At 29.6% G+C, this 12552-nt stretch overlaps 1 protein-coding gene across 1 annotated transcript; it reads right to left on the minus strand.

Moving 5' to 3' along the window:
- Positions 1 to 4345: 4345 nt before the first annotated feature.
- LOC143080312 (ras-related protein Rab-2) lies at positions 4346 to 12343 on the minus strand. Its single transcript, XM_076256091.1, has 8 exons — positions 12217 to 12343; positions 10937 to 11008; positions 9237 to 9304; positions 8324 to 8406; positions 7240 to 7332; positions 6258 to 6369; positions 5623 to 5691; positions 4346 to 4917 (listed from the first exon to the last, which is right to left on the minus strand). The coding sequence occupies exons 1-8, from the start codon at positions 12260 to 12262 to the stop codon at positions 4822 to 4824; spliced, it is 639 nt and encodes a 212-aa protein (XP_076112206.1). The 5' UTR covers positions 12263 to 12343; the 3' UTR covers positions 4346 to 4821.
- Positions 12344 to 12552: the final 209 nt, after the last annotated feature.

The raw sequence follows: 12552 nt of genomic DNA on the forward strand, positions 1-12552 counted from the left end.
TATTTTTTTTTTACATGTTAAGTTGTATTTAATTACAAATATATCTACTGCAAGCCTCTCAATCTTGTTTTTTTCAATCAAAAGAAACATTAACTTAAAGAATCTCTGCATTTCCAGACATATCTGTTAAACAAAGTATTCCTATTTAATAAAATAGTTCTTTTAAAAATCTGATTCCTAATTCATTTGATGCAACTCATATAAATCCGTTTTATTTATAATGTAATGAAAAGGGTAAATATGCTACAATATACATTCCGAAATTTCTCCGAAACATTTATATTATCTTGTCAATAAAGTTTATCAAAAGGATATAGGTATTTCAGGTTAAAGTTTTTGGTTAAGATAGTTTTAGATGAAATTAAAGTCCAATCTCAATAAAACTTATTACATATGTTCCCTATGACATGGTCTTCTTATTTAGATGCAAACTTAAATTTTAATCCTGATTTCACAGTCCACTGAACATAGAATATTACAGTGCCAGTTTCATGCTAACTATTTGGTTAAGGTAGTTTTTGATGAAGTCGAAGTCCAATCAACTTGAAACTTAGTACACATGTTCCTTATATGATCTTTCTAATTTTAATGCCAAATGAGAGTTTTGACCCCAAGTTCCATTGAACATAGAAAATGAGTGTGAGCCAGGTAACTGGTACTATGGACTTATTCTTGTATGATGATGTTTTTGTGTTAAGTAATCAAAAATTCTCTAAATTTACAGCCATAGGGAACTAACCATATATATATAAGCAGCAATAACTGAATAAGATATTTGAGTTATTCTTTTTTTGGACAATGATGTTTTTTTGGCTGAAACTGAGTCTTTAAATATCCAAATTAGACTGCTATGTCTGTCTATATTATAGACTCTATAGTGAAATTTTAGATTTCAAGACAGGAATTTTGTTACCCACAAATTTCTGAAAACCTTTACTAAATTCTTTTATTTTTATTTTAGATTTGGTTTAGACGACTGGCTCTACTTGTAGATGACTTATAACTTACAGGATATCACATTCTCATTTTTAATGGTGATAGTTATTTCTAGAAATGATAGTGTTTTTGTTAATTTTGTTTTATGCTTTGCTAAGTCAAGTCCTATTCAACAGACTTTCATAGTTTGTTCTTATATTAGGTTATTTCACTAGGTGAGGATTTGGTAATCACAAAAATGTTAAACCCCATTACATACTTTATATGCATGTCCTAAGTCAGGAGCCTGTAATTCAGTGTTTGTTGTTCATTGGTGTTTATCATATTTGTTTTTCCCATTGCTGTTTTGTACATAAATATTCTTGGATTTCTTGTTAGAGTTTTTGTCATGCCAGGGCCTTTTACAGATTGATTTGTGATACTGTATTTGCTCATTGTTGAAGGTTGTACAGAGACCTATAGCTGCTAACATCTATAATATATTATTTGGTCACTGGTAGATAGTTGTCTCAATAGCAATCATACCATATCTTCTTATTTTATGCATTAACTTCACTGTGTCTGAAAAATTCAGCTATTTCTAGAAACTGATTAAAAATACAAAATAATCATACTATTTTTATTGACATATATAAACAATGTTAATATTTGCACACATACATGTAAACAGAAATCAGCACATAACCCAAGGAAAAATGAAAATTTGTGTAAAGAAAGTTCAATTAGTATACTGTAAATTAAAAAAATATAGATGTGTTTTTTTTATATTGCAGATAAAACGTTGCAGGTATAATATCACAATAATTAAAATTCATTCTAATTTTCTAATCATGCATTATATGTATTCAAATGTTTTAAGTTGCAGTAGTTAATTTGGTTTGTTAAACTTCTTCATCAACAATTCACAAACATTCACAAACGCAGGCAATAATTTTTAAATTTACAGTATATAATGACAGCACTTTTTTTCTTCTTTGTTAGAATAAATATTAAATGGATTTCCTGATCTATGTTTATCACATGCAGTACCGGGGTAGTTAGTTTTCTCATACAATTACGAAAAGAACTGGCCTGTCTGAACATACATAGTATGGAGTAACTAGTATAAGAAGCAATTTTAAAATTTCAATCTGAAAAGTAGTATGAGACACCAACCTGGGTGCCAAGCATTTAAACAGCCACAACCTTTCAACCTAACTGCGTTGTTTAAATTAATAAAGAACATTCAAAAGTTTGCTTTTTCATACAGATTTTTTTACGTAACTACATCTTGTGCACAAACAAATTTAACTTTCTTGGAAAATGAGATTGGTTTTGTATATTTGGGTGAAAAAATCTTTTTTTCATATTACATAAGTAGTTTTACAATATACAGATCAATTCCTGGCAGTTGTTGCATCTTTGAAAACTTGCTTATGTCGAAGTAATGTACATTAAAAATGATAATGATATTTTAAATTAGACTTATTAGCATTATGTATTTATGAGTTAAATAGTATAGTAATGACAAGTACACTATCATTCGTTTTAAACATTCAAAATGGCTATTAAGATAAATGACTCAGAAATGAAAACACAAACTTGTACAACCCTAAAATGAACATAGTATAAAAATAGAACAAAATATGAAATTGTACATCGCAGGTAAATCAAAAAAAATCGTGTATTTTAATTAATGGGTAACTATTATAAATAAATAAATTAATATCACACAAAGTAAATGTGTGCATAATTTTTTTCTCAAATTTAATGAAAGGAAAAAATGAACAATAATTTGGTGAGCATTAAACCATGTTGTAGGCAAAAAGCTTTTTTATAATAAAAATAAAATGTTCTTAAAATTCTGCCATGTCAGTTTCACAGTATATGTTTAGTTTGATTTTCTATTTTAAAATCTAGTGTTTATCTTTATTTATAAACCTTGACACTAATTCCTTTAATATGGAAAGTTTGGTCCTATGATAGTGAATAGAAATGTTCAAGTTAAGTAAAATTGTTTTTGCATGTGAGTTTAATAAAATAGGGGTTATTGGATAAATAATTAGTTTAGTTAATGATGTGCAATCTTTCAATATATTATTCATTTCATATCATAAAGATAGTATATTTAAGTATCTACAATTTTTCGCTTTATTTAAATTTTTTCATTAAGCTACGGAGATAAATAATGACTTTATGTACATTTACAAGAGTTAACAACATTAAAGTTTAAAACAAAACATAAACAACATCAACAAAGTGAATTCCCAACAGTATATGGTCATTTAGTTTTCAAAACAAAATAAATTTACTGTTTCCCTTTTATCAATAACCTTGCAAAATACTTGAAACTTCAGAATTCTTTGTTTGTAAAAGCTCCAAAACAAGTGCATTATTATACCAAATTTACCAAAGAACCTGTGCCATCCAAAAATTCATTTATGAGATATAATAACCATCACACATATGCCATTTATTGCACTATATATAAACATTTGCAGTTATCATGCTTTTTAAATTAAGCGAAAGGCTGAAAATGTAAAAGTCCATGCAGAGAAAGTTTTCCAGATTAATGCTAAATCAAATGAACATAAAATTATAGTGACCATTCCAATTATACAATTATGTTCATTAATAAAACATTCACTGAAAAGCACAAAGTCAATTCCGTTTTCATTTAACTGATAACATAAGTATGAATAAAATTAGTTATAATATGTTGTTACAACAAAAAATTTCATGTGTGACCTGTTTTAAAAATAAGAATTTTACAAGCTGCTAATCAAATAAACCAATAAAGATGAAAAGTTTGATGTCTAGACAAATTTTATGCAATTTTCATTTATAGAACCAGATGTGGTTCAACATGTGCAAAGGGCTAGTGACTTATATATATAACAGATGTTATACAGGAAATAGAATAGTCAATGAACATTATATAATCACATTCTAAATTCTAATGCCCTAAAATTGCATCCAATACTTGCATTTTTTGCTCAAAAGAAAGTCTTGCAAAAAACACAAGTTGCAATTATGACTTATAACTGTTAGTTGTAAATTTTTAGATCTTAAGAATGATATGAGTTTTTTTCTACATCAATGATGACTTTTAACATGTGTCTATACACAAAAAAAATATTAACACAACTTGTTCTACAAATTAAATTGTTGTTGTGTTATTTGCACTGATCAAAACCCTTAAGCTAGTTATAATTCTGAAAAATATTTGGAATGTAAAATATGTAAAATCATATTTTTTTTAAACAATATCATGATTAAAACCGAGACAAAAACAAGAAATAATTCAGACGTAAAATCATAACACATTTATGCAACATGGACATATAAACACAGCATTATTCCCCCACCCAAATGTGCTATAGTAGGTTTTTAACTACAATGAAAGAATGAACATATGATTTTTGTCTTATAAACACATGATGTAGTTTTTCCCTTTGTTGCTTTCAACCATTGCAAAATTTAAAATGCAAATTTATTCAGAAATGAAAAGCTGTAAATGAAAATAATTCACCTATCACATCCTAAGTCTTTCACAGATCATACTAAATAATATTATAAAACTACTTGTGACTTTATTATCTAAATCTTTTCTTATATATATTGTATATCAGAAAGATGAACAGTGTTACCAATTAAAAGATCTTTTGAAAATTTCAAAATTTAGCTATTCATAATTTATCATATATATCCTTTCAAGAAGTATTCCAAAAGATACATTGGCTCTTAAGCATTCAAATGAATAGTAATCTAGAAATTCTGACCCTATAAATTCTGTAAGTAGCTTTATAATATAATTTATACACTCAAGACATTTATAGTCTTCTACAAACATCCCTTGCATACTTTCACTTTCTCTTTATGATCACAACAATGTCAGTCCTATATTTAGCAACATCCACCTCCTTGGTTAGCTCCGCCTCCTCCTGATGGCATGTTGGGATTATTTGGTGAATGTTGTGGTCCAATCTTAATACCATTAGCCTACAAAAATGACCAGTCATGTTATACAAAATATAATTTGAATATAATTTTTCATTAATATTCAATTTTTTTAAGTTCTCATCTTCGAAATGTTCTTAATTTTTTGACAAGCAACAAATAATAAAAAATATATATATTTTCCTAATAGAAAACCAACAATATAGTCAGAGCAAGAGTTATTACCCTTTGGTCACACTGTTGCAGGTCTATGTGTACAAATTTCATAAATCAACCAAATTCAACTCCTTATACTGACTGCTTGCATTTCGGAAAAAATGGAAAGTTTTTTTTTTTGCATTAATTGACTTATGCTTACCTTTTAGTAAGGATCCTTTATTAGCTTTAATTTTACATCATGTGTCAATCTGCATGAGATGACCATAAACACACTTCTCCATACAGAGATAAAAAATATAACAGCAAAATGCCTCAAGTGTGTAGTTAAGGGTAATATCTTTGGTTAGCTTGCAAACTAGCTGAAGCATGAAGTCATTATTAGGTTAGATACACTACACTCCTATCGTGGTAGACTAGTCCTACATACAGATAGAGTGGCTATATGTCTGACTAGTTTAATCCTAAAGGAGGGTAGTATACCCAACTTAATAATGACTTTACTGTTAAGCTAGCAAGCAAGCTAACCAAACATATTACCTTTACCTACACACTCCAGTCATTTTGCTGTAAATAAATAGATGAACTTACCTCATTATTAATATCAAATACACCATCTTGTATTTTTTGATAAATCTCTTTAGCAGTGTTTATAAAAGCCTGAAATATATTCAAAAATATCTTTAAAGCTTTCCTATATAACATGTTATGAAATGTAATTTGTTAATAGGTGAGATTTGAAATTTGATTTTCTGAATTGTTTTTGGTTTTACCACAATAGGGTTTAAAAATCATAATGGTTAGAGTAACTTTATTTCATTCCAACTGTTAAATATGAAAGGAAAAAAACAGAATTGTTTATATCTTCCAATTTCCCACAACAAATTTATTGTAACAGTATATTGATTTTAAAGATTTTGCATTATCATCATATACCAAAATCTTTTAGGGAATGATCTTCATCACTCTATAAGTATTATGAAAATAGCAAAAACAAGAAGCACTGTCAGTATTCTTGCTTTAAGTTTACAATAAATAGTAAGTTCATGAATGGACGTGAAGGCCCCTTACACTGTATAGCATACTCTGTTCATGAAGCTCAATTCTGGAAGCTCTCTTTGTAGTTCATACGAAAAATGTGGCAAAAATGTCATGGGACTAACAGAGGTAAAATCCTTTCTTTGAAAAATGTTGACATACTTAACCCTGATTTGTGAAGACCTTACCTCCTCTACATTAGCAGCTGTTTTAGCTGATGTTTCCATGAATATTAAACCATGTTCTCTAGCAAAAGCTTCTCCTTCTTCTTTCTTTACATCTCTTCTGGCTTCTAAATCACTAAAATAAACAAACGTTTTACAAAAATCACAAAATTATTAGAAAACACCATATATTTCATATCGATATAATCATGATAATATTACAAGTTTGTATTCAAATTGTAACATATTTAAAGGAATGTGATGCAAGCCTTGAATTTCTTCTGATGTTTAAAATCGCTGAAACTTTAGGATGATTTTCAAGATGAAGATGCTAAGCAATAAAATTGTGATGGTTTGTTATTTCCTTCGTTTTGAGTTACAAGCATTAGTGTTTATCTGTTGTTTACAAATGTAAAGAAATCTAAAACTCATGTTTTTTTTCCAGTAAACTTAGTTTAGTTTATTTGTTAGCTGCTTTGAAACATTCATATTTAGTAAAAAAACGATGTGTCAAAGCGACACAAATGACCCCGTCCCAAAAAGTTGAAAAATCTGCACAAAATCTGGAGGTATAGTAAAAAAATCTGTATAACTGTGATTTTCAATAATTTATCAAAGTCCAAAGCCTGTAATTTCAGCAAAAATTAGCAGAGCTGAACGAAACTTAAACTTGATCTGTAACTCATCATGTTTACCTCACATACCAAACATCAACCCAATATCTAAAGGCGTTTAGAAAAAAACTTTGTATAATGGTTTGTTGCGGAATGACAGAATTACGGAATTTCGGACAAGGGTAAAACTATATGGCACCGACAACTTTGTTGCCGTGCCATAAAATTCACTTAACTTTTGAAGACACTGTTCTATGTATTATAATCATGTCTTTATGAATATTTTGAAGGAATTCTGCTGAGGCCCCCGACTGCCATTTCTCTTATTTGCTAAAACAGCTAGATTCTACCCTTGACCTACTTCTACAACCATAGCTCTCAACCCTACCTACCTTTTATTTCCAATTAACATAATAACCATATTAGAATTGGAATGTTGCCTGGCATCTTCTAACCAGGTTGTTAAATGGTTAAACGTGTCTCTCCTGAAAATAGAAACATATATACATGTAAAATGAAGCTATTTAATTTAAAACTAATTAGAAAGTTTTTTAAGTATAAAAATTTAGATACTAAAATATATTTCATGTGTTAATTACATATAAAATCAAAATGTTCTCTAAAATGATAGTATATCTATACATATTTTATTAAACAAAAAGCTTTTTTTTTCATTTCTTTCTCCTAAATTTTGACAAAAATATGAATCTCTATTCCTCACATTGTAATTATTGTATTTATCAATATTGTGATATGAAGAACTACTTAAACACCAGTAGACAGATTTTGTTTATTGTTCTGAAAAGTTTGTTTGTGTGTTGTGTTGTTACACTTATGTCCTTGGTTAGGGGAGGATTGGCACCTACAAACATTTCGAACCCTGCCACATTCTTTGTGTCTGTCCCAAGTTAGGAGCCTGTAGTTAAGTGGTTAACATAGGTTCATATCTGTCATACAATGTATTTGTTTTTCTTAAATTGTTTTGTTATAAATTTTTTCAATTTTTTTCATATCTGGGCTTTTATATTGTGGATAGTTCTCTCATTGGCAATCATACCACATCTTCTTTTTTATATTTTATAGCAGACTTTCATATTGTTAACCCTTTCTTCCATAATGACGCCTTTTGATGCCACCCTCTTTACTCTATAATGACGCCTTTTAACGCTTTGACTATGAAATGTCTGCATCAGACTTAATAAAATTTGTATCCAATATGAAAAGGATATTCATAATAATTTGACTTAAATTTATTTGATGAAATATTTGTTTTTCGCAATGCATTAATAATTTATAGTATATTTTCAGCATTTTATTGAAAAAATCTGTGCAAATCAAATAGACAAAAAAAAAATCCATTAAGGAAAGGGTTAACTGTTGACTACAAATGCTTACATCCACATCATATGAATTTTGATGGATAGTTGTCTCATTTGCAATCATATTACATCTTCCTATTTTTAAAGTTATTGTTACCTTGTAATATCATATACTAGTAAAGCCCCAGCTGCACCTCTGTAATAAGATCTTGTTATAGATCGGAATGATTCCTGACCTGCCTAAAAAATAAATATTTATTATTTTAATAAACTCAATGGAACCTTTAATTTTAAATATTGTGTTATGACATACTATTACCATCCAATCTTAGATTTTGTAAAATACAATGTAGTTGAAAGATAGGATCTTGACCTTCCATTGTAATCTCATAAAGAAATTTATTGACGAGTCCAGGGTCCCCTCATTTTATAACACAAATCAATATCAACACAATCAAAGACTTAAATTATCATTTAAGTATACTTGTCAACACACTATGGGGAAGAACCTTGATTTATTGATGACTCATTTCAACATTAAATTGATTAATTTTCTAAATTATCCTTGTATTGATTACTGAAGTGGGAGCATCTCACAGAAAACTTAACAGAATGCACAAATAAAAAAAAAGTATCACCCTTTTCTAAGAGGGGGCAATACCTTTTTGTGTTAACCTGTTATGGCCGTTTTCAATGTGTTGTTAACTGTTATCTGAGATCAATTTAAGCTGTTAACTGTTTTCAACCCACTTTGTTAACTGTTATCAGCTTTTTTGCATTTTTTGTTAACTGTATTTGTCAAAATTGAGGTGTTGTTAACATGTTAATGGACCTCCTATTGCCCCCTCCTTCTAACAACATCAAAAAGTGCCCTGTCCTCCATTGGCACCCTGCACCTACCAATTTCTAGATGGACCAATGAATGATCAAATGAAATTAAAACAAGACTGTGACTATGACATACATGTACATGTATGTTGTAATATTTTTTAAAGCAATGCGAAAGATCATAAAAAAGATTGTCCCTTTTTATCTTCTGTTAAATGAAAATAATTATGTTTGTAACTTACTGTATCCCAGATCTGCAGTTTAATTTGTTTACCATCAATAGTTATCATACGAGCACCAAACTCCACACCTGAAATTTAAAAAAGAAGCTTGAAGATAGTTTTCAATTGCATAGTTTATTAGTGAAGTCTAATTTATCCAAGAATAGCTTTCTACTACTCTATAGACATACACAGATGTCCCTGTTCTTATTTTGCAGACTACACCCAATTATACTTCATACAGCTACACTGTATGCTTACAGAGTGTTGAAGACTTATCTTCCATTGATGTCTCAGTGATTGAACAAGAACTGACAAAATAAATATCATATGAATAAAATTTGTTCTTATTGTTACATTTATTTGATTACACAAACTATTACTAATATTACATTATCTATATGAGGTATATACATGAAGAAGGACATTTCTTGATTTAAAAAGCTGCTTAGTAAGCTTACTGTGTGTGTGTCAGTCATTCTTCAAATAATATTTGTGCCTTCCTTGATACACATTATAAAGTAATTGTTTTCCTAAAATTATTTTCCTATATATACTGAACTGCAAAAGAAACGTCGTATTTTTCGAAATCTCAAATTTTCAAATGCATTGAAAAAAATACTTATTTATTTTGGTTTTGGTAAATTACCTTCAAATGATGCTAGGATTATGTTTAAATCGTTACGGTTGACTACATTCATTAATTCTGGCGTACTAATAGTGGTTTTGCTGGGTCCATGGGACACGTTTTGCAGTCAAATTTCATGACGACGAGATGCACGTTCAATCTGTGTCTCTATAAGGGTATTTTAGACTAATAGAGGTGTGAAGTTTTTGTGTCATCATAATCTGTTTGATGCAGTACTGATGCCATGATTTTACCCACGACAAAGAGAACAGGCAATATGACGTTTGTATGCTGGACAGCAAAGTTGTTCCAAATCTACGCACCACCCAACGTCTACGTGAATGCCACAATGCAACAAACAGTACAAATGACCATCCACGTACTTAACGCTTATAGTGACCTGAATTAATTAAATCTGTGATATAGTGGTAAACAAGAATGTGTCCATAGCACACGAATGCTCCACTCGCACTATCATTTTCTATGTTCAGTGGACCGTGAAATTGGGGTCAAAACTTTAATTTGGAATTAAAATTAGAAAGATCATATCATAGGGAACATGTGTACTAAGTTTCAAGTTGATGTAACTTTAACTTCATCAAAAACTACCTTGACCAAAAACTTTAACCTGAACTTCGAACTATCATTTTCTATGTTCAGTGGACCATGAAATTGGGGTCAAAACTATAATTTGGCATTAAAATTAGAAAGATCATATCATGGGGAACAAGTGTACTAAGTTTCAAGTTGATTGGACTTCAACTTCTTCAAAAACTACCTTGACCAAAAACTTTAACCTGAAGCGGACGGAAGAACGGAGGCACAGACCAGAAAACATAATGCCCCTCTACTATCGTAGGTGGGGCATAAAAACTGCATCAATGAACAGTAAATGAACTGAAATGATGTGAAATTTTTTAATAACAAGGGTACATGTATGTATACGCTCATTCAATAAAAAAATTCTTTCATTTTGTTTGCCTTAAATTACTGTGACGTTTCTTTTGTGGTTCAGTATATATCTTTCAATTCAATATCACACTTTATTTATTGTTTTATCTTTGAAGTTTAAAATTTCTTTAATCTTCCTTACCAATGGTGAGATCATGCACAGGTTGAAATCTCTTATCTGTGAACTGTAATAAGAGACAGGATTTTCCAACACCTGAAAAAAAAAAAAAAAAAGATTTTTAGTATACTATTATAACATTTATGACTTAACAGTAAATAATCTAGCACACACTCACTGACCCAAAAATGCTGGTGTAACTGTCAAGTAGACAGCTGAGTTTCCTGCAGCTTTTAATAGAACAGTGAAATTTATCACCAAGGAGGACGCTCTTTAAGCATTTAAGAGTAAAGCAACACTTTTTTTGTGTCAAAAATTAATTGGCTCATAGAATTTTGACAGTGGAACTGCATCATTTCAACTAATGACTTCAGCTCAGCATTGCTTTTTTGTTGAACCACAAAATCAGTCCCAAACACCTATTAGGTATTAATGTACATTCTATTTTATATCAGAGCAACCTTTGCTCAAAACCATTAAGTTTTCTTCAGTATATTGCATTCTGTGTTATTTTAATGAAAGTGTTTTCCATTTTCTACAAATTTATGCCATTTAAAGTTAAAAGATAAATAATTTTTTTTTTTTTTAACATAATCAAATGATTACTGTAAATGAGGGATTTTTACTCATTTGGGGAAAAGTCCCCCATTTGGCAGGTTGTCCCCAATCTGTTCAATTCAAAAAATGAACCTAGTGTTTTCAGGAAATTATGGCACACAAAAGTTGTTTGTAGAAGTTGAAAGTAACAACAGATGTTAACAATTATTTCTATTGTTGTGACTTTGGAACTGACACTAACAACTGACCTAACACCTGGTCGATAAATAATCAATGAGGCATGCCAATCAATACATTTGAAAACAGTACAATGGCTAATGAAGTCTATTTCAAATGTAAAAGTTAATATGAAAAAAATAATCTATAATCCAAAACATAGAAGGAAAAAAATGCAAAATCAATCCATTGGCATTTCTAAGTGTTACAAATGAGTAATAAAATTTGCCCGAGACACACAATTTTGGTGATGATGAGAAGCTTTATTTTAAATATCTTTAAAGTGCATGTTTCTCTGTGAAATATTGAAAAAAAATAGCTATTACCAAGTATTTAAATAAATCCGAGATAACCGTCTCTTTGATAAAGAACCGTGTAAATAAAACGTGTGAAAATGATGCTAAATAATTGTTTTGTCAGCCATTTTGAATCAATATGTATTTTCCTCCTACGCATAACATGAAAAACAACTTCATTTTGCATCTTTAATAACTCGATACAGTTCCTAAAACATAACATATATATATTACCTGTATCTCCTATGATAATGTACTTAAATAAGTAGGCATAAGACATTTTGATCGTGTTTTTTTCTGTCGATATTGGCTGATGATGTCAGTTTGTTGACGTCAATTTCTCACCCGGAAGTAGTCCCAGTTCAACTATAATCACGGAATCAAAAGGGAATTGAAAGCCATTTCCGTGTTTTTTCATTTGTTCAAAAGTTTGTGTGTTTCAAGTTTTTTTCGTGTAATTCTTATTTTCATATTGTTTTATTTGTGTTCAGCTTACAAAGAACACGTCTTCATAATTTAAAATTTGTCCAGTTGCAGCGTATGGCACACAGAAAGTGTTAAAAAGGGGGA

This window comes from Mytilus galloprovincialis, chromosome 6 (assembly GCF_965363235.1).
Source record: "Mytilus galloprovincialis chromosome 6, xbMytGall1.hap1.1, whole genome shotgun sequence".
Classification (NCBI taxonomy): Eukaryota; Metazoa; Mollusca; class Bivalvia; order Mytilida; family Mytilidae; genus Mytilus; species Mytilus galloprovincialis.